Raw genomic sequence first — 24,494 nt, 5'->3', positions numbered from 1 at the left:
GACTCAACATTTGGCAATTCCTGGAGGGGCGCGGCCCTCGGAAGGCCCTGGGGGGGCCGCTCGCGAGCGCGCCCGCTCTGGTGCGAAGTTCAGGCTCCACATCTCACCCCCGCGCTCCGCCCGGCCCCCGGAACCCCGAAGCGCCCCGGGCGGGGAGGCCGGCCAGGACGCCCCCACCTCGGGGGCCGGAGTCCCTCAGGCCACCTTTGGCCCGCGCCGGGGGAGGCGCACGGTGGACAGCGAGCCCGCTGAGCCCGGGAGAGGGGTCTGAGACCCCGGGGCTCCTGGGGCTCGGGCTGGAAATGGAGCTCTGGAGCCCAGGCCCTGCCCCTCGCAGCTCGGACTTCGCGACTCCGGCCCTTTTCTAGTTGCGAATCACAGTGTTTGGCGGGTTTTCCAGTAAGGCGTGCGAGTCGCTCCGCCTGGGCCACCCGAGTCACGGGGATCCTAGCTCCCGCCTCTCCCCGCTCCAGGATCCCACCCGGACATGGCTGCGCTCGCTGCGCGGCTCTGCAGGCGGCGCGGACGCGGGCCGAGCTGCGGGCCAGGACGCGAGGCTCGGCCGCCGCTCGCGCTCAACTTTTCCGGCCTCGGGCGCAGTGCGCGTGCGCAGAGCGGGCTGCCGGGCGGGGCGGGGCGGGGCGGGGCGGGGGCGGCGGCCGGGGGCGACGTGGGCGCGCGGGGGCGCGGGCAGGCTGGCGGCGCGCGGTCGCTGCCCCCGCTGGGATGGCGCCTCCTCCGCCTTTGCCCCAGTTGCTGCTCCTGGCCGCCCCGGCGGGGCTCCTGGGGCTCAGCGAGGTAAGGCGCCGCTGCGGCCCGGGATCTCAGAGCGTTTTGCCAGAAGTTCGTCCTGGCCGGGGTGGCGCCGGGAGAGGACTAGGCGGCCCCCACGCCGCGCCGGGCGAGGACAGGCCCTGCTGAGGCCAACGCCCGGCCCTGCCTTGGCCCCACAGGTGGTGACCGAGCCGGAGGAGGCGGCGGGGGCCCGCTGTCCCGAGGGCGTCTGGCCTCTGCCCCCACCGGTAGGCGCCCTGGCGGGCCGAGGGAGAGGCGCGTGTGCCGGGGTGGCCCCCTCCACGATCACTCTAGGGGGACCTCTGCCGGTTCCTGTCTTCAGTCACCAACTTCTCCATCCCAGCCGGGGCCTGCTTTCCTCCCTCCCTCCCCCACCCGCGGAGTCCCAGCCGCTCCACGCTCTTCCATTTCCCCACGTGTAGGTGTTACCAAGAGTGACCCACACCCCGGTGAGGCCGGAGCAGGTAAGTACATGCAGGGCCTGCCCTTGGTGTCTGCTGCTGAGGGCCTCGCAGGCTTCACACTCCTGCTCCGATTCCTTACCACTTCCTGCAGAAAGAGGCCGGGCTTCCAGCTCCCCATCCCAGGACATGCGGAGAGTGAGCCACGGCCTCGGGCCTCTGAAAACTACCCTCCCCCAGGTCCCCTGTGTCTGCGGCCGGGAGGTCTCCTGACGTTCTGAGCGCCTTTTCCGTGGGAGAAGGCAGCAGTGCTGTTGCTACCTGTGAGCAGCAGTGGATAGCGTGACAGCGCTTTCACCGTTCAGAACCCATCAGCAGCTCCCTCTTTCTCCTTTGTCTTGGTCACGCTGCCCTGCTTGACTTCTCAGGCCTTAGTTAAATTAGCTTCATTGATCTCTCCATAGCTAGGCTCTCTCCCATCACCTTGCCTTTGTTCTTTATTCCCCATACCTGGCCTGGCCTTTTGGTACTGGATTAAACCCAGGGATTGAACCTCTGAGTTATAGTCTCAGCCTATTTTTTAATTTTAATTGGAAACGGTCTCATTAAGTTGTGGAGGGCTTCACTAAGTAACTGAGGCTGGCCATAAACCTGTGATCCTCCCATCTCAGGCTCCCAAGTTACTGGGATTACAGGCATGTGCCACTGCGCCCGCTGAGTCAGCTTTTCCTCCTCCCCTGAATTCCCGCTGTGTTCATGACCTGTCTCTTAAAATTTAACGACCATTTTGAATTTTATTAGTTTGCGTTTTCATTTGCATCCATTGTTTCCCTGAGGTGCATATACATTCCCTGCAAGCAGAGTCTAGGGGTTCATTTGGCATCTCCTATAGCACCTAGCAGTGCCGAGCACCAGTTAACTCAATAATGACTGATGAAGTCCTTCCCTCCTGAGATTGTTCACCAGCTGTCTGCCTGTCTTTGTATATTGTGTTTGGACACTCTTGTGAGTTTTACTATAAATTGGATCAATATACAAAAGATTTGGTCTTCATTTGGAGAATGCTCACAGTCTAGATTGGGGATCTGTAGAGTCATCATTGCAGATGTAGAGAAATATAGCCAAAGAGTGTGGTCTAAAGCTGGGCGTGGTGATGCATCCCTGTAATCCCAGTACTTGGGAGGCTGAGACAGGAAGATTGCAGGTCTGCAGCCGGCCTCAGCTACTTTGTAAGGGCTGGGGGTGTAGCTCAGAGGTAGAATACCCCTGAGATCAATCCCTAGTACAAAACAAACAAAAACCAGACAGTGTGCTCTGAGTCTAACAGGGTCACCCAGGCATGCTGTCTTAGGAACGCAGAGGCTCGGCTTTGAGTGGTGGCACCGGATGGAGAGGAATGGTAAAAGAAACACTCAGACGAGAGGGAGTTAAAATCGGGACCCTTTGCCCTTTCCTGGGCACTGAAAGTGGAAGGGCCATCTGACGGTCATGGGCCTCCCTTGGTAGTGGTCCCCATGACAGGAGAACTTGTGGTTCTCTGGGGGTTCTGGGCCTGGCTTAACTTGTCTGTGCCTTTCCTCCAGGCTGAGGCTGTGGCCTTCCTCTACCACCCCTGTGTCCACCCCTGGCTGAAGCTCCAGCTTGCCCTCTTGGCCCACCTGTGTGTGCCTACTCCCACACTCGCCCCCGATGCCAGCCTCACTCAGGACCGGGTACGTGGTTGAGGAAAGGAGGCTGGTGCTGGCAGAAGGGTGCAGCCTCACGTGCAGGGAGAGGGAACTCCAGGGGCATGTCCTCTTGTTTGCTCCCACTTCTGTCTTAGCACTGACAGTTTCCTTTTTCATAGCCGCTGGTGCTGACAGCATGGGGGATGGCCCTGGAGATGGCATGGGTGGAGCCAGCCTGGGCTGCCCACTGGCTAAAGAAGAGAGGACGGAGGAAGCAGAGGAAGAAAGTATGGTTCTACTCAAACACTCTTTCTGGGCCCATTCCCTCAGTGCCAACCCCCAGCAGGCGGCTGAAAAGGAGAGGATGTGTGCAGGGTGCTAGGCCCAGGACTGGTTTGTGGTGGTCTGAGCAGGGCAGGCCTGACCACTGTCTCTTCTCCCTTTAGGCACTGGCATTGGCCTTTGCTCTGCGGAGCTGGAGGCCTCCCGGGGCAGAGGCGACATCTAGAGGGCCGAGGCAGCCCATCCCCAGTGGTGCCAAGAGGAGGGGGCTGCGGGCTGCCCTTGGTCTTCAGTCCACTCCCTCAGGTCCGAGGGTTCCCTCTGCTTCCCCATGGAGTTTAATGGCTGGGCAGCCCATTTTGGGAATGCAGGACAAATGGGGTAATGTCCCATCTGTACCCGCTGGCCCCTTGCTGTCTGGGCAACCTGGAGGCAATGCCAGCTCCAAGACTGAGGTTCAGATATCCAAAGGGCAGGGCAGCCCAGGGGGGTGTGCCTGCCCTAGCGCGGCGGCTCCCCCAGCCCCTCGCGCCGCCGCGCCTCCCGGGGCCGCCCGGGGCCCCACCCCGCGCACAGAGGAGGCCGCCTGGGCCGCCATGGCCCTGACCTTCCTGCTAGTGCTGCTCACTCTAGCCACGCTCTGCACGCGACTACACCGAAACTTCCGTCGGGGCGAGAGCATCTACTGGGGGCCCACGGCGGACAGCCAGGACACCGTGGCTGGTGAGAAGTTGCCTCCCAGCCCACCGCTCATCCCACCTGGCGCGCCTGCCCCAATGGCTTCCCTGCCCCTGACCCGGAACCCCTGCCCGTAGCTGTGTTGAAGCGCAGGCTGCTGATGCCCCCGCGCCGATTCCAGCGCTCCCGCCGGAGACCCCTACTCCCGCCCGCGCCGGACAGTGGCCCAGATGGGGACAGTTCCGATTGACCGGCCCCAGCGCTGCGGCTGTGGCCGTCGGGCTCCTCCTCCCGCTGGGCGGCCGCGACCTCTGCCACGTGGCCGAGCGCAGGGGCGCCCCCTGGCGGCAGACGGAGTGGCTTTGCCCGCGCGCTGCGGAGACTCCCCCCACCCAGGTGTTGGTGGGAGGGGGCGGCCAAGGAGAAATTTTTTTTCTCTCCCTTGCCCAAACTCCCAATTACTAATTAAATTATTTTACTAGAGCCCTGAGGTGAATCTGCATCTGTCACAGACACAACTGGCCCTAGGCCATCTTGGCTGTTTCTAAAATAGGGTGGGAAGCCGGGTGTGGTGGCACACTCTTACAGTCCCGGCATTCAAGGGGCCGAGACAGGAGGATCGCGGTTCACGGACAGCCTCAGCTGCTTAGTGTGGCCCTTTGCAACTCAGTGGGACCTTGTTTCAAAATAAGGAATAAAAAATAGGGCTGGGGTTAGCTCAGAGGTAGAATGCCCCTGGGTACCATCCCCAGTACCGCAGGAAAAAAAAGAAAGAAAGAAAAAGAGGCCACCTGGCCTTTTAGAAGTGTATGAGATGGTAGTGTCGGCTACACATCATTCTGAGCTCCTTTCCCAAAGTATATTTCCCACACAGTAGCTTCCTAGTAGGGAGGCCTCCATCTACTCCACGTGCCTCCAGGTTGGCCTCTCCCTCTGGTCTGCCCAATTCCAGCTCCAACCCCAAGCATCAGACAAGGTACATGGTCACTTATTTATTCTTGATACAAATGTACATGACACACATCTTGACAGTCAGCCTACCCATTACTGCATGGGTAGGCCTGGCCCCTGGGAGAGGCTGTGGGGAAGTCACCTCTCCAGTCTTCCTGGGCTGCAGCCAGGTCTCCGCCTCCAGGAAGCAGGACACCAGGGTGCAGGAGTGAGGGTGGGCACTGGCCTCGCAGAGGTTACAGGGAGGGGCTCTCAGCTCCACAGCCACCAGCTGAGTCCGGGACCCCGGGGAGCCAGCCCCAGGCTCAGGTGCTCAGTCCTCTGGCCTGCCAGCACTTTCCCCTCCCCACAGGGAGGGGAAGAGATGGAGGGGTGTGGTTTTCCTTTTAAGTCTGTAGAGTGTGATTGGAGGCAGCAATGAGAGGAGGTGGTGGCTGGACCACAGTTGGAGACCTGGGGCAACTCTGGTCCCGCCATCCCTCAAAGCTCCAGACAGGCCAGGCCTCAGGAACGGCACTGCCGCCCACATGCTCACAGGCACGCAGGGGCACTCAGTCACCACAAAGTTAAAATTAAGAGGTGGGAGGAGAGAGAGAAAAAAAGATCTTCCAGTGTTTGCTGCTGGGGACCCCAGCACTCGGGTTGGGGCCGTTTGGCATTAAAGGAAAGCAGCAAGGGGGCTGGTGGCTACGGGGCAGAGACATCCACAGAGGTTACGTACAAAGGAGGGGTGCCCCCACTCAGCCCCCAGTAGGGCTCAGCTGGCTCATGGGGTGGGGTGCAAGTAGGGGAGCTGCCCCACGTGGAGTGTCCCCGTCCAACCCTTTGCTGAGGGTGCCCTGGAGGGCAAGGGCTGGGAGTGATGCCTGTAGACCCCTGTGTGAAAGGAGGAAGGGATGCTATGTACAGGGGAGGTGCATGGAATGTGGGGGACAGAAGCTCCTGCCACCCACCTCCCCATGGTGGGGCTCCGGGGCACCAGGGTGCCTGGCTGCCAGGGGAGGTTGGCAGCACTAAGGGCACTTTGCCAGTGGCTCTGTTGGGGTGGGTTAGTGTCTAGAGTGGCCCAGCTCCCATGAGGTCCCAGGGTGTGGTGAGGGCGGGAGAGTGGTCACTGTTTCTTCTCTCGGGTGGTAATAGTGACCAGTTGCTTGGCGGCCTTGGCGATGTCATAGGCGCACTGGATCACCTGCTGAGTCAGCAACTGGAAGTCCACAGGGGCGCCAGGCTCTGGGGGCACTGTCTTCCGGCACTCACTCTGTAGCCGGTAGGCGCTGGCGTTGAGCAGCCGCAGCGAGCTGCGCACGGGCTCCAGGGCTGGCCTCTGAGAGGGAGGGAGGCGGGCCTTGGACTTCTAGGCCATGGGTCTCAACAGTGGCCCAGAGTATGTATGTTTCCACCAAGCAACGGTAGGGTTTTCTACACCTGCCCCCACCAAAGCCCTCCCACTCTGCTTCTCCCTGGCCCCTATACCTTGGGGAAGAGAGAGGCCATCTCGGTCACAGCCAAATGGATCTTCTCTGAGCAGGGCACGAAGCTGCCAACGGAAAGGAGAGGGCTCTCAAGGAAGGGTCCCAGGGACAAAGGAACTGGGCCCCTCCCCTGCTCCTAGGTGCCTGTGCCCACCCCTTACCTGTCATGCTTGAACTCCTGGGCAGCTCGCAACAGCTCCTGGATGTTCTTGGTGACCTGCTCCGTCTTCAGGATGACATCCTCGGTGCTGGGGAGCCCAGGGTCAAGGTCTCCGTCCAAGCTTTCAAGCTCGGGGTGGAGATCATCCTCCTTGCCCAGTTCTAGGAACCGCTTCCCTTCCAGCCTGAGCCCAGGTTTGGAGAGGAGAGGCCGTTCAGCCACAGGCCGCTGGCCTGTGCCCCCAGCACACACCTGGGCCCTCCCTGCTGGGCTCCACGTACGGGCAGGGCTGGGTGCAGACCCAAGGGCGACTCACCCAAGTAGCGGGTCCCCACTCTGTGTGTTCTCATAGTCACTGTCGGCGCCGCTGCCATGGCGGGAAAGCTTGCTCTGGAGGTTGCAGGGAAGGGTGATGGTGAGTGTGTATACCTGAACCCCCAGAGCCGAATCCCCCGTCTCCCACTGTCCCCAGGCATGGGTGATGACGTTACCGCGTGGCGGCCTCCTTCCTGGGAGCAGGACAGCAGTGGGGAAGAGGGAGTGAAGGGCACGGCAGAGGCAGACACCCCCTTCCGGATCTGAAACCGAGAGCAGGGCTGGACTCAGTCTCTTCCCAGCTCCAGCTCACCCACGCTGCATCGCCCGACACCCACCGGAGCTCAGAACGTGGCCACAGCGGACCTCGCCACCTTTCCCAGGTCCTGCTTACCCGGTAGAGACCAGCAGGGACATGCACTGAATAGATGGCATCATCCTCTAGCTCCTGGGGGTGGGAGTACAGTGGGTATCACCATGGGTCTGCGGCACCCTGTCCCTGTCTCCCCAACCCGTGGCCCACAGGCAACTCACAGTGCTGTGGAAAGGCTGAAGCCGCGTGGTGAGCTCGTCCCCAGGAGCACTCCCGAAGGGCTTCAGGGCAGAGCCTGGCTCGTACATGGAGAAGGCCTGGCGGTCCCTCCGGTGGGCGCTCCCACCAGGCGCCATGGCAGTGTGCTCTGCCCGTTCGCTGGGGAGTGGGGGTGTGGGCGCAGGCCCTGGCGGCTGCCGGAGCTGCAGGTTCTCTGCCTGTAGCTTGTGGATCTAGGAGTGAATGCAGTGGTATCCAACTCTGGGCAGGTGACCCTGCACCTTTAGGAGAGACCCCCTTCTGGAGGGCCCAGAGCCCTCCCACAGAGGCCACAGCCTCACCTCCCTCTGCAGCCTCCGGAGCTCATCACTCAAGCTGCTGTTGACCTTCATGAGCTGCTGCACTTTAGCCTCAGAGGTGGCCAGGGCCTTCTTGAGCTCCAGGTACTCCTGCAGGGTCACTGCCCCATCCGACAGGTCTGAGGAGTCCATACTCTGCAGAGACAGAAGCTGGTCAGCACAGAGGTGGCGCGTGCTCGAGAAGTGTTTGTAAGGCCCTGGACTCTAAGTCAGAGCTGGCCTGAAAGGAGCAGGCAGGATGGGACGAGGGGCAGACCCGGGCGCGGTTGTTCCGAGGGGCTCCGGCGTTGCGCAGAGGCTCCTGGTCCGCGTCCTCGTCGGAGGCCACACTGTCGTAGTCGTGCTGGTCGTCGAGGTCACTCTGGCTCCGTGCGGACAGATCGAGGTTGTCTGAGGACAGAGCACCTGTCACCAGGCTTGCTCATCATGCCCCAATGCAAAAAGAAAGGAAGCCACTGGGGACGGAGGAGACTGGCAGGCACCCACTGCCCGTGGCCTGCGCGTGCCCTTTCACCTGTAGGGCTGCTCAGGCTCTTTCCTTGCTGCCTCCGCTTGGCCTCGCTGAGGATGTCGATGATCAAGGTGGCAAATTCTCGGGCATTAAAGCGGGCCAACTTCTGCCGCCCCTGCGAGGCAGAAAGAGCCAGGCCAGCATGAGGATGAGGGGAGCCCTGATGGTTGACCCACGGGTGGGGACAAAGCAGCAAGGCGACATCCTACCTTCCGACCTAGTCACAGCTAAAAACTTGCCAGTGTCTAGCTTGACTTCACCTGCCAGTCAGCAGCACAGCTGCCCCTGAGGCCCGAACACCAAGGACTCAAAAGAATAGCCTTGTCCCTGCTCCCAAATCCCAGGGCCAGCCAAACCCGGAGGAAGGCCTTGGTAAGGGTGGACAGCGGAGCTGGGCCCCAGTCCATAGCAGGCCGAGGAAGGATGGGGTGTCCAGGAAGGGAGAGGACCGCCCAGCCCCTCGGGGCTGCTCACCTGGTTCCGTGTAGCTGAGTATTCAGGGTTGACTGGCAGGAAGGGCACAGCACTGCGCTCTGTCACCAGGGTGCTGTGGTTCTGGGTGGCCAGCCACACTGTGCAGGAGGGACAGGAGCGGAGAAGTGCTGAGCACTGAGCCCCTCCCCACACCCTCAAATGGTGTCCAACCCAGAGTCTTCACGCACAGAAAGGCAGGGTGAGTCAGGGTGGTTGGCGAGCAGAACAAGGCCCATCCCACCAGGCAGATCCAGGGTTTGGGCTGGAATCTGGCTGAGGCCAGGAAGGAGTGATGCAGGGGGAGGAACAGGGCTGGGGAGACAGCCAGAAAGAAGATGAGCCCCATTTCGAGGATGGGGATGGGAAGAGGCTGGATGCCTCCAAATCAGCACATCTGGGGCCAGCTGGGGTCTGGGGGACTACCAGGAGGCTTACCACTGGCAGGAGTTCACCACCAGGCCTCTGAGCTGCTCAAACTCCAGCCCCCCATGCATCCCTCAGTCCCACCTAAAGGGCCAGAGCCCCAGACCAGATCCTGCCCCTTCCCAGCAGGCCTCAGCCCAAGGCCCCTGGTGCCCGCTCCCTACTCACCAGCATCATTTTCTCTTCGATCCACCTCATCATACACGTCCATGGCAAGTTCCTCAAAAAGCCGGTTGCTGAGCTGGAGGCAGAGAGGGGACCCGGGTTTGTCAAACCAGACGGCCTCAGTGCCAGCAAGGCCCGCTCACCAGGATACTGTGACAGGAATGGTCAAGCCTCTGTGCAGCCCAAATCAACATCCTCAGAGTTAGAAAATGGGGAGGAGGCTCTCTTTGCAAGCTCCAAAATAAATAAATAAATAAATAAATAAATAAATAAATAAATAGGACAGAGGAAGGCCAGGCCAGTTTATTCCTCATATGTCAGAGGCAGAAATAAGGCCCTGGGAGCCCTAACACTTTGGAGGGCAGAGCCAGGGTCAAAGACAAGAGCACAGGGATGTGGCGGAGAGGAGACTGGTAAGGCTGGTGAGGGCAGGTCAGAGGAAGGGGGGGCAACAGCACGGGGTGGGGGCAGACTGGGGACAGCCCTAAGTATTACAGGCCTGTCTCAGCAGACTCACCGCTTGCAGCTTCTTCTTGGCAGCTTTGGCCAGCTCTGACAGATCAAGGCTGCAGATGAAGGAGGAAGAAGCGCAGAGGCCACACTTGAGAAGAAGCCAGGCTCTGCAGTGACCTCCCAACATGCAGGGATCCCCAGAAGACAAGACCCTCACATCACACTCCCGCCCGACCCAGCCTCCAAGCCTGTGGCCCTGCAGGCACGGTATACCTCTGAGACATGCACTTTTGCCGAGATCTACATCCAGAGGAAGGCAGCGGAGGGAAGAACAGGACAGAGGCAGCAATTACCCAGGAGCAGGGCAGAGCACGCCTCTTTGCATCAGGCTCAGACCCGTTTCCACACACACCAGACCCAGAGTATGATAGGGAACCCGTCTGTCCCCGATTTGCTCTTTCCGTGACCCGTTCATTCACTGTTAGGTACTGGGAGCCACTGAAGTCACCCTCAAGCTTTTCAGTTCTGTCATCATTTCCTCTTGCCTGGGCCTCCGCAACACTCTCTCAATCCATCTCCTGCTTCAAGTCTTGCCCCCAGAATCCTTTCTCTACCCAGCAGCCGTGGTGGGTTTTGTTTTGTGGTCCTGGAGTGTTCTACATCCTGGCTGTACCTCCAAACATTTTTTTCCTTTTTATTTTTTGTGGTACTGGGGTTTTGCCCAAGTGGCATTCTACCTCTGAGCTATACTCCTACCCTTTTTTTAAAAAAAGTTTTTGAAACAAGGTCTTGCTAAATTGCGGAGGCTGGTCTTGAATCTGTGATCCTCCCATCTCAGCCTCTCAAATATTGGGATTACAGGCAGGCACCACCACATCTAGCCCCCCAGCCACTTTATTATTTAGTTATTTATTTTGGTGGTATTGGGGTTCCTGGAAACCCTTCTATCTCCAGGCTACACTCCCAGACATATTTTTATGTTTTTTTTAAATTTGGAAACAGGGTCTCTGAAGCCAGCGTGGCTGGCTTTGAACCTGCGCGATCCTCCTGTCTTGCCTCCTGAGTGCGGGGATTACAAGCGTGCACCACCACGCCCAGCCAGCCATTTTATTTTGAGACAGGGCTTGGTAAATTACTGAGGCTGGCCTCAAAGTTGTGATCCTCTCTCAGACTCCAGAGTAGCTGGGATTACAGAAGTGTACCACTATACTCGACTAGGGTAATCTTTTTGCCACATCTGGCTACATTACCTCTCCCCATCCTGCCTTAAAACATTTCAGTAGTAACAGGTACATATGGCACATTTCAACCATACTTCATTAAAAACCTCACTTAAAAAAAATTTGCTGAGTCGGCATAGTGGTGGATGCTTGTAATCCCAGTACTTGGGAGGCTGAGACAGGAGGATCATGGTTCACAGACGGCCACAGCTACTTAGTGAGGCCTTTTATAACTTAATGAGACCTTGTTTCAAAATAAAGAATAAAGCTGGTCATGGGGATGCATACTTGTAATCCCAGTATTTGGGAGGTGGAGACAGGAGGATCTCGGAGGTTTAAAGCCAAACTAAACTACTTAGGCTCTCAGCAACTTAGTGAGACCCTGTTTCAAAATATAGACTAAAAAATAGGTCTGGGAGTATGGCTAGGAGGTAGAATGCCCCTGAGTTCCATTCCTAGTATGGCAAAAAAACAAAAACAAAAACAAACAAAAAAAATCCTAAACACTTTATATGTATTACCTTATTTAATTCTCTCAACAGTCCTGAAAAGGGCAGATCACCCCATTTGCAGGTGAGATGACCAAGACTCAGAGGTTAGACAGTTCGTCTCAAGCTATAGTCAGTAAGCAACAGAGCCGACTCCACACACCCTTGCCTGCCACACTGCCCCTGGGGTGGCCACAGCTCTTCCTGAGGTTCACAGGGCTGGTCGCTCCTAACTCTTTCTAGTCTTTTCCTACCTCTCACAGTATGCTCTAGTCACAAGAGCTGCCTGCTGTACCCCTGTCCTGCTCCCTGTTTAGTCTCAGCTCCAGCTCTGCAAGGACAGGGCTGAGTTACCCCTGTGCCCCAGTGCAGCAGCTGGCTCTGAGGAAGGGCTCGGTCAACAGTTCACTGGGTGTACATTCACATGTAGGTATGCTTACTACACACACACACACACACACACACACACACACACACACCCCAGACAGAATCAGACTGGAGAAGCAGGGTGAAGTCTCAGAGTCTTAGAACAGAGGTTGGGTTTAGGGATTTGAGCTGCCAGGCCTGGCTATCCCGCCTGTCCACACAGGCCCTTGGGGAGCCTCATCCCCCAGATCCAGGCCAGGCAGCCTGGTATGAAGATGTGGTTATCTGAGAGCCACCAGGTGGCGCCAGCACCCATCTTGTGGGCTGGGTGAATGGCTCTGGTGTCTTCCACTGCTTGGATTTTGGGGGCCTCTCAAGCAGAAATGTCCCATTCACATCCTGCCTAGGCCTGTGCCCAGTATGGGAGCATAGCAGAGGCCTGGCCAACAGTCCCGCAGTCAGCCAGCTGCCGGGAGCATACCTTTTTACTAGAGCGCTGGCTTTGTCTAAGGCTATAAGGCACGTCAGAGCCCTTTACCTGCCCAGCTAGGGCTTTTCCTAGCTCCCACCCCCGTGCGTGACAGTCCTGGGCTCAGCTGCACTACCGTGCGCTAACATTTCTTACCTCCTTGGGGAGTAAGGACTGGGATGTATCTGTGCTTCCAGCCCCTGGGGGTGGGGTCCCTGGCCCCTGGGGCCTAGGGAAGGAGAGAGGTGAGACTCTGGGTTTGGGTACCCATGTGGCATCCAACAGTCTCTGGGAAGGGGCATCAGGTGGGCACTCACCTGTCAGCCATCTGTGGGATGATGTAATGCCCATTCTTGTGATCTGAACAAAAATAAAAATGCCAAGTCACTGATGCTGGGTGGCCACAGCATCTGTGAGCCCACCTCACTGCCATGAGTAGGGCTTAGCACTCAGAAAGTGTCAGGGGAAAGAGAGGAGGGCAGGCCACCCCAAGAGAACTGGGAGCTGACTGGAAGTTAGACCCACCCCCACCCCCTGGCCCCAACGTGCAGCAGCCCAGAGCCTGCGGCAATTTTGCAGGAGCCAGTTGCCTAGCAACACTGTTCCCTAGTTGGCTTTGTCACTATGGCACCTGCTGCTGGGGTGTGTCCCAGTCCCACCTGCCTGGCCCAGCCAGACCCGCTCTGTGCTCTGCTCACCCGGCTTGCGTCCACAGAGGTAGAAGGCCAACCGGTCAGTGAGCTCATACTGGCACTCCACTAGCCTTTCCGCCAGTTCATGGTGCCCCGCCTGCCTGTGGGGAGGGGCGTGGCTCAGCCCTGAGGCACCAGCCCAACCTCCACCCCCAAGTCTCCCTTCAGGCGATCCTCACCTGGCGTAGTCAATGGGTGTTCGGCCATTGACATCAGGGGAGCCAGGGTCGGCCCCATACACCACCAGGAGCTCAGCCTGCAGTGTCTGCCCTGCCTTGGCAGCCACATGCAGAGGTGTGGTGCCCTTCTCTGGATGGAAGAAGTTGGCTTGGGCACCCAGGGACAGCAGGCGCAGACATGTCTCTAAGTTGCCTGTCCGCACACTTGAGTGCAGTTGCTGTAAGGAGCAGAGTCTGCAATAAATACTTGTGCAGAAGGAGCAACTCCTATCCCAAGCTCTACCTGGGATGTCTACCAGCTCCAAGAGGCCCAGCCAAAACAGAGACAGAGGGCTTCCCACTAGGAGTTAATACCAATCAATCATAGCTGCTGCCCATGTGCTATGGGCTCTGCTTGAAACAGATATTGCCGATGAGGTAGATGTTATCACTTTTGTCTTTGTCACCCAGAGCCTGTCAGAGCAATCTCACCCCCTCACCATAGCCACTGTTCTCCTCTGACTTGCTGCCTTAGGGGCCTAGGGCTCAGTGGTGATGGAGGGGCCTCCAGGTCTGGGAAAAGGAGAGAGGTCTACCCATCCATTGTGGGGCCCCTCAAACCTTGCTGAGGTCTTTGGCGGTGACCCCATCATCGTCCCGGCAGGGAAGCTTGTGCACAAATGCCAGCATCTGGTACTTGGCCCTGATAAACTCTGACTTGATGGGGCTGCAAAGGGCACACAGGAGGCAAGGGGTCAGGGCTGGAGAAGCTGGTGCCCCCGTCACCTTTCGGGCCCCTGTTCCGGTATGCACAGTCCTGCCCCCTGCAGCCCCACTCACTGGACTTTGTCTTGGGGGCTGGCTTTGCGCCGGCCGCTCTGCACTTGCGCGGGGTCCAGCAGGGAATGCTCCCAGATGGAGTTGGCCCCGTTGCTGGCAAGTGTGTGCACCATCTGCAGGGAAGAGATGCCAAGCGAGAGTGCCTACTGAGTGCCAGGCACTGGGGAAACATGTCCCGAGAGCCTGTCGTAGCTGGAAACAGTGCCGAGGGGCCCACTGTGTGCCTGGCATTGCATGTCCACCCAGTCAGCTACCCGAAGGTGTGGGTCCTGTTTAGGTGGGTATGCCCAGGTTCAGAGAGGTCAAGTGGCTTGCTCAGTGCCACTTGCCCAAGCTAGTAAGTAGCAGCTGGACTGAGAGCTTCCTTCCTTTCTGCATAAGGTGAGCGGATGGGTGGACAGGGTCAGGATCAGGTGCTGCCCCTGAAAACTTTAGATTCTGGAAGGTGTGCTTGTGAGTATGGGGGAAATACTCCCAAGCCAGACTCAGCACCCTGTCTGTGGGAAGAACCACCCAGCCCAGCCCCATACCTGCAGCAGCGTGGGTGGCCAGGCGCTATGGCGGAGGTGCTTGACAATGGAGATGTGGCGCCCCAGGCTCCGGTGCACACTGCAACACTCGTCACACACCAGCACGCCCCTGCTGATGGATGCCCAGCCGGGGTCTGGGGGAGGGCAAGGGTCAGCGGGAGGCGGGCCAAAGGCAAGACCGCAGCAGAGCATCTACTCTGTCCTCAAAAGCCCAGACAGCAGGCCCAGGTTACCCATGAAGGATTTCCCTCAGGGCTCACAAGCGGGGGGGGGGGGGGGGGGGGGGGCTGACAGAGCCACGCCCTGTCCCTCCTCCTCTGGGGACATGTGGTCCCCAAGGCCCATTCAGTGGGCACAGTTTCCTGTTCTGCAGCCATCGCTACACGTCTCACCGCCTTTCCCTAGGGAGCAAGGCTGTTGTCCCAGCTTTCCCACAGGGAGGCTATAGGAATACCCTTGCCATGTGGCCCTGACCTCACGTGCCAGACAGTCCAGGACAGCCCTGCTGCTCCAGGGCCGTGCCATCTCTCTCCCACACCCAGGCTTCAGAGGGAACCTGCCTGACAGAGTGCACCCTCCACGGGCTCCTGCCCACCCTCGTGCTGGCTGGCAGGTGAGAGGCCCTTTCAGGCCTGAGTCTCCTGCCACCGTCACTGTGAACTGGAGCCCCTCCTAGAGAGGACGGACAGTGCAAAGGCACCAATCTTGTCTGCGCACCCACACACAGGTATAGGTGTAGATGATACCTTTTAAACTGCCATGAAAGGAAGGAAATGAGATGCTGCTTTACAAATGAGGATACAGGGCCTCAGAGAGGTCTGGGGCTTGCTCAAGGTCACACAGCTAATGAGAAGAATTTCTGGGATGTAGACCCATGCACTTGGATGCTATGGACCAGGACAGGGCTACACACTTAGTGCTGCCCTCTGTCCCTGCAGCCCCAGATGGGCATGAGCCCTGGGAGCCACTCTCTACTCCTTGGGAGAAGTGGACTTTGAAAACACAACGGGGGGCCCCACCAGGACTGGGTAGGAGGTGCCAGGGTCCTTCTGAAGGGCAAGGGAGATGCCACCCATCACAGGCCCCTTGGGAGAGGGGGAGGAGACAACTGCATATAATCTGGCTGTGGAAAGGTCATGGGGGAGAAAGCAGCCATTGTGTGCTGCCCAAGAGGGGGCAGGGAGCCATTCTCCCAGGATACTCTGTTCTGCTCAGGCCCCTGTCCTCCCTCAGGGAGCCCTGTCCTGAGCCGGAGGCAGGGGGAATGGGGGTCCAGCTCTCTGCTTGCCCCATGGTGTTCAGGGTGCCCAGCTGTGCCCCCCACAAGAGTGATAGGCTTGGGACGATGGGAGCAATTGACAAGGCGATTGTCAGGCTCTTCCTCCACCCACGGGCTCCCATAGAAGTTCCCAGGAGAATTTTGAGCAGACTGAGTCAGGGGCATGAGCTCTGCCCACAGCCAGTGTCCCCTAATAAAAAATGGAAAGAGCAAGTGAAAAAGAGGCCAGTCTTTGGGTCTAGGCTTCCCTAGGGACCCCAAAAAGGAGGGCAATGAGAGGATACACAATGTGGGTGCCATGTGCCTTCCTAGGGGGCTGATTCCAGGGGTTCCTGAGGATGGGCCCAGCCATCATCTACACCAAGAGGGGGAGCCCCAGGGTTTACCCACACAGCGAGGCATCCTAGGCATGGAAAGTTCCCTCCCCCCACTCCAAAACAACACTGGGTCAGGGGTCTGCCCGCTGGTCACCTCCCGCAGCCAGGCAGGAAGCGGGAAATGATGCAGCCTAGATTCCTCCTGTTGAAATGGTGGGGTTTCCTGTAAGTGGGGAACCGCCCAGGCCAGGATCATAAATGGGCTGCCAGGAGGCCTCCACCCCAGCCTTGCTGCCTTACTGGAGATCTAGGAGTGGAAAGGTTGGCTAGTTATCCAGGGCCAGTGGCTGTAGAGCCCTGAGTTGTGGAAAGACCCGAGAGCAAGCCCCTAAATATGTCAGTGTTCAGGAGACTGGGACCTGAGGAATGTGGTCCCCAGCTTTGCTTGGCATTCTCTACCAGTCTGAGGGGTCTTCCCTCTCCTCTGTGGTGACCTGAAACTGGAGGGGCAGGCAGGGGACACTGTCCTGTGTGGACCACAATGGTGTCAGCTCAGTTTCTGCATGATGCATATGCAAAGTCGGCCCTATTTTTTTTTTTTTTTGTGGTACTAGAGATGGAACCCAGGGGCATTGTACCTCCGAGCTACACTCCCCACCCTATTTTTTAGTCTTTATTTTTTGAAACAGGGTCTCACTGAGTTGTGAAGGGCCTCGCTAAGTAGCTGAGGCTGTTGGCGAACAATGATCTTCCAGTCTCTGCCTCCGGAATGCTGGAATTACAAGTGTGCGCCACCACGCCCAGCCTTTATTCTTTTTTTTTTTTTGGTGGGTCTGGGGACGAAACCCAGGGGCATTTGACTTCCGAGCTACATCCCCTGCCCTATTTTTTATTCTTTATTTTGAAACCAGGTCTCGTTGAGTTGCAGAGCGCCTCACTAAGTAGCTGAGGCTGTCCGCGAACTGTGATCCTTCAGTCTCAGCCTCCCAAATGCTGGGATTACAAGTGTGCACCACCACTCTTGGCTCAAGTCTGCCCTGACTATTCCACCTACTCCATCTGCCCAAGTGGCCTTGGGTTTACCCAAGCAGGATCCCTAAACCCCACCTAGGCCAGTTCCTAAGTAAAAGGGCCAGGAAGAGTATCTAAAGTCAAACGGTTAAGCCAGGGGTGGTGGCGCACGCTTGTAATCCCAGCATTCGGGAGGCTGAGACCTGGAGAAACACGGTTTGTGGACAGCCTCAGCTACTTAGTGAGTGAGACCCAGTTTCAAAATAAAGAATTAAAACTAGGGCAGGGGGTGTAGCTCAGAGGTCAAATGCCCCTGGGTTCCATCCCCAGACCCACACACACAAAAAAAAAGTCAAATGGTTACTATAATTTAAGGAATCTTTGTTCCTAAGAAGCTCCTTGGAGAAAAAAAAAAAAAAAAAAAAACTTGGAGCAGAAGGACAAAGAATGTCAAGATTAGGTGAGTGGCAGCTTCCTTCTGGCTCCAGAGTGAGTCTGGTGTGGATAGACAACAGAAGAGGTTGTTTCCCCACCCCTGTGGTACTGGAGATTGAACCCAGTGGCATTCTATCTCCAAACTACACCCTTAGCCCCTATTTTTATTTTTTGTTTTGAAACAAGGTCTCACTAGATTGCTGAGAGTCTTGCTACATTGCTCAGGCTGTTCCTGAAACTGCAATCTTCCTGTCTTAGCTTCCCAGGTACTGGGATTACAGGCATGTGCCACCGTGCCCAATCAGGAGAGACCCTTAAGAAAATGGTAACTAAACCGGCTGTGGTGGCGCACGCTTGTAATCCCAGCATTTGGGAGGCTGAGATAGGAGGATCCGGGTTTGTGGCCAGGTGAGACCCTGTTTCCAAATAAAATATAAAAAGTAGGCTAGGGGTGGAGTTCGTAGGTAGAATGCCCCTGGGTTCCACCCCCAGTACCACAAAAAAAAAAAAAAAAAAAAAAAAAAGAAAGAAAGAAAGAAAGAAAAGAAAGAAGAAAGAAAGAGAGGGGTAACTAGTGCTAACCTTTTGGGGGAGGGGCCTCTTCTAAGGTGAATCAATGCCACCACCCAAAGACACTGACCAGTGGCCTCTAGAGCCATTAGATCTGCATAGAAAGACAAGCCTCAGTCTCCCTCTCCTGAGCTAAAGGACAGATCCTCAGGTACCTCATCAAGGTGCCATCTGTGTCCCATGCATCCTCAGACAGAGAGAAGTCAGAATGGTGGTTACCTTTGGGGGTATGGATTGTGGGTTCACAAGGAAACCCATTAGAGTGATGAAAAATGTTCTACACTCAAGCACAGTGCTGGTTTCACACACAGGTGAAAATCCACAGAATGAACACTAAGGCACAGGCACATGGCTGTATGTAAGTTAAACCTCGATAATCCAAAGAAGACGGCACAGTGGCACATGTCTATAGTCCCAGTATTTGGGGGGCTAGGACAGCTGGATCTCAGGTTTGAAGCTGGCCCTGGCAATTTAAGGAGGCTCTCAGCAACTTATTGAGGCCTTGTTTCCAAATAAAAATTTAAAAATAGGGCTGGGGGTGTAGCTCAGAGATAGAATGCCCCTGGGATCAATCCCCAGCATCACTGAAGAACAAGAGAAACCCACCATTTGCCCTACCTCAAGGGCAAAGACATGACTGAGCGTGCAGGTTGCCCTGTCACACGTTTCCAGCTAGTGGCACGCTCACCCACAGAACAGGCATCTTGAAGTCTTTGCTCTTGTGCCTGGGGCTGCCAAAGTAGAAAGGTTGATGTGGAGGTCCATGGGGTGAGAAGTAAGTGCTTGAGAGTCCGGACAGGGAGCTCAGGACCGAGGTCATGTGGCAGGAAGGGTAGAAGGGGAAACAATATTCTCCAGGGCACCCTGACTCCTGCTCCTCTCCTCTCAAGGCAGGCAAGGGCATAGATGGCACCTGATGAAGTAGCACAACTGCCACAGCAGCCATGCCATCCAGCTCCCTTGCAACATACACTTGCCCCCGAGTGCATGGGGCCCTTTGAGCATAAACTGCATCTCACCGCTCACCTCCATCATCCTCCAAATTAACAAACTACAAAAAGTCCACAATGCCACCCCAGGGCTGAGAATGCAGGGTTCCTACCCCAGAGAGAAACCTGTGACTCTGGGTTGGAGGCATGCACCAAGGGGGTTGGCACTGGGTCTGAACTCCAGACTGCTGTGTATTCTTACGCCTCTTTTGCCCAAATGCTATAGGCTCAGGTTGGGAATGCCACTTCTGCCAGGGCCAGTGTGGTAGGGTGGGGGTATGGGGTATTCTTGACAAGCATCAAAACACTGGCAAGAGAAGTGCCTGCCATGTGGCAGACACCACACAAGGTGCTAGGGTGGGATGATGAGTAAGACTCTGTCAACACCCTGCCCACCTCACCATCTTCCTGACTTGCATTCTGGATCTGAGGAAAGGGAGGTACCCAGGGCATGAATGCCTGGTCAGGCGGAGAACGGGTACAGGAGGTGGACTGTCCAACACACCTGACACACATCATTCTTCCTTGAGCCCGTTGGGCAGCCAGAGGCACCAGCGAGATATTCACAGGGACTGCAGAAAGGACCATTGCTTTGCTAATGCTACCCTACAAGCCACTGCCCCAGAATCAGGAGCACAGATTCAGAGATGGGAAATCCTCAAAATCCATTTCTATTCCAACTTCTTTGCCTCACAGTTAAGGACACTGAGGCCCAGAGTGAGGAAAGAGCAAATTGGAGATAAAGGCAACATTAAAACGCAGGCTTCCCTGATGCGGTACCTGCTTAGCACCCCCCTCCAAGAGGTGCAGCACAGCTTGGGACACCAAGGGAAGGCAGGGTCTCCTATCCATCCCAGACTAGATCAGGGTTGGGGATATGGAGTCAAAATTTGCAGATAACTAAGCCTGAGGACACCCACCCCAGGGTAGTTCCTCCAGGGCCCTCCAAACCATTGAGAGGAGGCCTCAGGGTCAATAACTACTCATGATGAAATATCTTGTGCTCATACTTTTGCCAGAAATCTACAGCTCCCAAATACTCTACCTTGGAGCGCAAGAACTACCAGGCTGAGGGCCTCAACCTGTTAGGGCCTGGAGCTTTCCAAGAAGTGGCTGGAAGTTATGGACACACAAACAAGCACCCCAAAGTCTCGCATGTAAATATGCCACAGCCCTCTCTGGAGTTCACAGGCTCCCGAAGCCTGTCCAGGGAGACAGCTCCTTTTCTAAACAGAGGATGCTCAAGAGCCAGAGCTTCCTTTTCCAGCCCCACCACTGTGTCTTCCCACATCAGAAGGGAGCAGTCTCTTGGGTCATTGCCCCTCACTTCCTTAGCAAATCAGAGGGAGGGGGTTCACATCAGCCAAGATCTAATTCTGCTGGGAAGGAGAGGGAAAATATCCCATAAGTACTGCCAGGTAGTGACTCCTTGCTACTGCTCTCTACCCTATGTTGGCCAAACTGGACTAAGGGGCTAGGAACAGTCCGTGCCCAGGCTGGGGGCAATGCCAAGCCCACCTTCCCAAGGAGGCCTTACTGGGAACAGGAAAAGCCAATCTCAGCTGTTCTCAGTTACCGGCAGGTGGGGATTCTTCCGGGGAGGATGCCCAGGCTCGGACTGGCACTGAACACCAGGCCCTACAAGGAGCTCCAATCTTGGGAACCAGGAACGGGGGTCCTAGGAGCAGCCGCCCCTCAGCGCTCCTGAGGAAACGACATCGAGCCCCGGGGTCATCTGCCCCTTGCATGCAGACCAGGCGAGCAGCAGGTGCAAGACGCGGGGGTGGCACCGAGATGACACAAAACCAGACTCGCGCCCACCTCCCCAGCCCTGCCGGCCTCGCCGCGGCCCTCCGGCCTCCCGGGCTGACGCTTCCGTTCGGATACCGCGATGGAGGTGGGGAGGCAGCTCTGCCCGCCTCCCTCGGGCGGAGGGGTGGGAGGCGGCCGGGGACGTCCTTCCTCGCCCGTCCCCGGGCTCCACAGAGCCGGGCGGCAGGCCCGCCAAGGACGCGGCCCGCAGCGGCCCTCGGCCGCGCCCGCCCCCCGCCGCCCCCGCGGCCCGCTTACCCGGGGCGCTGCAGTCCGCACACACCTCCGCTCGCGGCCCCTTCCGGGACATCCTCAGCGGCGACGCGGCCGCAGCCCTCTGGGCCAGCGTGGGGCCGGGCGGCGGCCCGGGCGGCGGGGCCCTGCGGCCCGCTCGGCTCCGGCTCGGCTCCGCGCCCAACCGCCCGCCGCTGGCCCGCGCCCCCCGCCGCCGCGCGCCCTCCGCGCCCTCCGCCCGCCGCCCGCTCTCCCCGCCCCCTGCGCGGCGCGGCCGCTCCTGCAGGAAGCGGCGCAGGCCCCGCCCACAGGGGGAGGGGCCCGCCGGCCGCGCCGCCGCCGGCCGCGCCCCCGAGGAAGGAAGCCGCGCGCGGGCGGCGGGGGGCGGGGCGCTTAAAGGGGCCGCGCGGCCGCGGCCCGGCCCGACGCTGGGCCTCCCGCCCCGGCCCCGGCTCCGGCGCTCCCGGGCCTGCAGGCCAAGTGAGTTACCCTCCCGGCCCGCTCCCCTTCACTCTCGGCCTGGGGGTTGGTCCTGGGGATCGGTGGCCCAGGGACGGTGAGCCGGGTGGGGTGGGAATCAGGGAGGAGAGGAAGGAGCTGGAGGCCCAGGGCCCTCCCGCTAAATGGGGGTGTCCTTTGGGGCACCCATCTATCTTGAGCTGGGGTAAAGTGTACGTCCTGGTCCCCTGGTGTCTGCAGCTGTGCTCAGGTGGATGTGTGATCACACCCTTACCGAGCATGCACACCACGAATATGGACGCCCAGGTGCCTGAGAGGTCAAGTGGTGTGTCCCTCTGCCTCTGGACTAAAAATACTTCTAGCCGTCCAGCCTTACTAACGTACAGAAAGCGAAGAATCTCGACGGTTTTTAAGATCTCCCCAGGAGTGACCACTAATGTGCCGCTGTGTGCACTAATATCCACTTATTTGTCTTGAATACATCCAGGGTGTTTCTGGGCCACGAAAGGGGTGTGTGTTCAAGAGTGTGCATGTAACATACAGGGGCCACATCTCTTGAGAGCCTTTCTTCTGTACTTCACAAGGGGAGGCAGGAGAGTTACCAGATGTGTATGTGCGGGAGTGGAGGGGGGCAGGGATCTGAAGTACAGGCCGTAAGTCGGTATGCCCTAGCCCTAACCCTGCACCCTCTAAGCCCCCATCCCTGCAGCAGCAAAAGGCTACTGCACTCTGCTTGGGAGGGGGGGGGGAGGCAGAGGTGCCCAGTACCAGGACAGTGGTGACACAGTTAAGGGAGGGCTCCCCAAGCGTCAGGGACTTCTGCTCAGTAATGGACCGGGTGTTGGGGGAGTCCTTGGGTAGGGTGCCGAGTGGATCGATATCCCAGCGTGCCAGAGCAGCAGTGACTTGTGGGTGGGCAGACTCCTTCCCTAGGGGAGACAAGTAATGCTCATGAGTCACAGCACCCGAAATACATGCAAAGCTGCCTCCAGCGCCTTTTGCTGCAGCCCAGATTGACAAGTTTGTTTTAAATCGCGATCCACGGGATATATTTATAATCGCACCTTTAAAAAATCTTCTTGTAGGCCTCTCCTCCCCCCACAGCTCAGCTGGTGGGGCTTCTGTAAGCAGAGATACCTCGCGGGTGCGTGTGGGGAGCACCACCTACCGCCCCGTGGTGCACTCATACCAAGGAGTTCAAGGGTGGCCCCACCCGGAGGGGCCGGAGGAGGGGCCTGGCAGCCCTTACCGGGCGCTCGGTGGCCGCCCGTTCACCCCCTATCGACCCCCAGCTGTGGAATTTCATTTATTAATTGTCGAGGCGGCTTGGCAGCCCTGCTGCTTGGCTGTCTTTGTTTCTCCACTGTGTGGGCGCGTCTCGAGCACGTGGCAGCCGGAGCGCTCCGATCCAAGGGACTGACTGAGTCCTGGGGTTACTGTCTGACTGCCTAGTAAAGACAGAACCCGGCTGTCCAGGTTCCCCTCGAATCCAGGCTAAGCTCCCCTTTCCTTGGGCTCCTGGGTCGGGCACAGGAAGAGAGATGACTCACCGCGCTCCCCCCACCCATCTCCAGGTTGGCCCGGGGACTACCTGGGAGTGGCCCTGGCGCGGACACACTGTCTAAACTTTGTTCCCGAACCCCTAAGCTTGACACAGCCCAACCTTCAGGGCTTGAAAGCGTTTCTGGATTTCCTGGTGGAGATGTCACCGCCCCTGGAAGCAGGACGGCTAAACTGGAATCACACACACTCGGTTCTAAAAACAATTTAATAAGGATATACAGGCATTCTTCCGGCCCCTCCTAGGCACGCACCCCTCCCTCGCCTTCGCCCCCTCCCCAGCTCCCGCTGCAGCCACGACCCTCTGCTGACCCCTAGTGGTGGAGGTAAGCAGCGGTCCTGGGCTGGTGAGATGCCCACCGGCTCCTCCCAGGCTGGAGAAAGGGGCGAGGCAGCCCGCTCCTCCCTCATCCCTTCCCCGCCCGGGCCTGGCACCGCCGGCTGTGGAGGAGGCGAGAGAGCGAGGACTACACAAAGAAACCTGAGAGGAGCGGGGAGTTTGCAAGCTTTTTCTGGCACCTCCCACACAAACACTTCTTGGATTGTTATCCTAAAGTAGGGCTGGTGTGGAATCCCTTATTCCTGCCTTGTCTTAAGGTGGGCTTAAGAAGGCATCGTGTCTGGTTGTGCCACCTGTCTCAGTCCGTCTGATTGGGGGAGGGAGGCGCCGTTTCCAGGGCAGTTATTATCCTTAGCTCACCCCAGGAGGTAGTATCCAGTCTCTTTTTAGAGGTGATGGGACACAGAAACCCAGACAAATGAAAACGATTCACTTAAGGTCAGGCAGTTAGTAAGGAGGCATTCGAACTCAGGCCTGTCATCACTGCGCCTCCTCCCTCCAGGAACCAGACCAAGCCCTTCCAGCCCTAGCAATTGGCGGCCCCAGAGGCCAATTCCACTCTTACCACACCCTTCGCAGGGACCTTTCTGGAAGCCTGGCTATTCAGGAAGGAGGTAGTCTGGAATCAGTCACTTCTCTGACTGCGGGGCCCGCCTGCGGGGACGGGGGAATGCCACCTGCCTGCCGCTTTCTGTGTCCAGCCTCACTCTGGTTCTTGCTGAGCACAGTATATGGGGGCAGGGGCTGTCCTCATGCCTTACTGGACGCCTCTCCAACGTCATTGGTGGAAGATGGAGTTTATTTCTAAGAGGTAAGCTTGAGAAATATTTCAGGTGCCAGACTCCTAGTGTCTCCAATGACTTAGTACTGATGCCCTGCATCTTTCCGAGGGGTCCTTCCTCAGTCATTTCTCGGGGAATCCAGATCCCTTCCCAAGGCCCCTGGGACCTAAGCTCCACTCCAAAGGCCACACCTCCCCCGCCCCCAAACGTCCAGCGAGGCCGGTAGCCCCCTCCCTCCCCCTCCTGCAAACAGCAGAATGCCAGCGGGGCGGCGCGCCCCAGCCCACCTGGGGTCTGGGCACTTC

At 58.0% G+C, this 24,494-nt stretch overlaps 2 protein-coding genes across 4 annotated transcripts; one reads left to right on the top strand and one right to left on the bottom strand.

Moving 5' to 3' along the window:
- Positions 1-726: 726 nt before the first annotated feature.
- Positions 727-4,073, top strand: TP53I13 (tumor protein p53 inducible protein 13; the record flags this gene model as incomplete). The annotated part of the gene is given in 8 exon segments (XM_080712761.1): positions 727-798; positions 954-1,022; positions 1,218-1,259; positions 2,780-2,908; positions 3,043-3,238; positions 3,310-3,314; positions 3,316-3,868; positions 3,961-4,073. Coding segments are annotated over 8 exon segments (1,179 nt in total).
- A 1,812-nt stretch (positions 4,074-5,885) lies between these two features.
- Positions 5,886-21,124, bottom strand: GIT1 (GIT ArfGAP 1; the record flags this gene model as incomplete). Of its 3 annotated transcripts, XM_080712748.1 has the most annotated exons (21): positions 5,886-6,098; positions 6,248-6,311; positions 6,408-6,590; positions 6,723-6,796; positions 6,898-6,984; positions 7,116-7,169; positions 7,256-7,486; positions 7,595-7,747; positions 7,869-8,002; positions 8,127-8,238; positions 8,598-8,695; positions 9,189-9,261; positions 9,703-9,751; positions 9,912-9,938; positions 12,499-12,541; positions 12,880-12,974; positions 13,053-13,270; positions 13,653-13,758; positions 13,872-13,984; positions 14,402-14,535; positions 21,073-21,124. In XM_080712748.1, the coding sequence occupies 21 exons, from the start codon at positions 21,122-21,124 to the stop codon at positions 5,886-5,888; spliced, it is 2,313 nt and encodes a 770-aa protein (XP_080568874.1). The 3 variants fall into 3 exon arrangements, with proteins under 3 accessions (XP_080568874.1, XP_080568873.1, XP_080568875.1); XM_080712747.1 differs by lacking the exon at positions 9,912-9,938 and having other exon boundaries at positions 7,869-8,017; XM_080712749.1 differs by lacking the exon at positions 9,912-9,938.
- Positions 21,125-24,494: the final 3,370 nt, after the last annotated feature.

This window comes from Muscardinus avellanarius, assembly GCF_963383645.1.
Source record: "Muscardinus avellanarius genome assembly, chromosome: 16".
NCBI lineage: Eukaryota > Metazoa > Chordata > Mammalia > Rodentia > Gliridae > Muscardinus > Muscardinus avellanarius.
The sequence above is the reverse complement of the archived record's forward strand: the minus strand, read 5'-3'. Positions and strand labels throughout refer to the sequence as shown.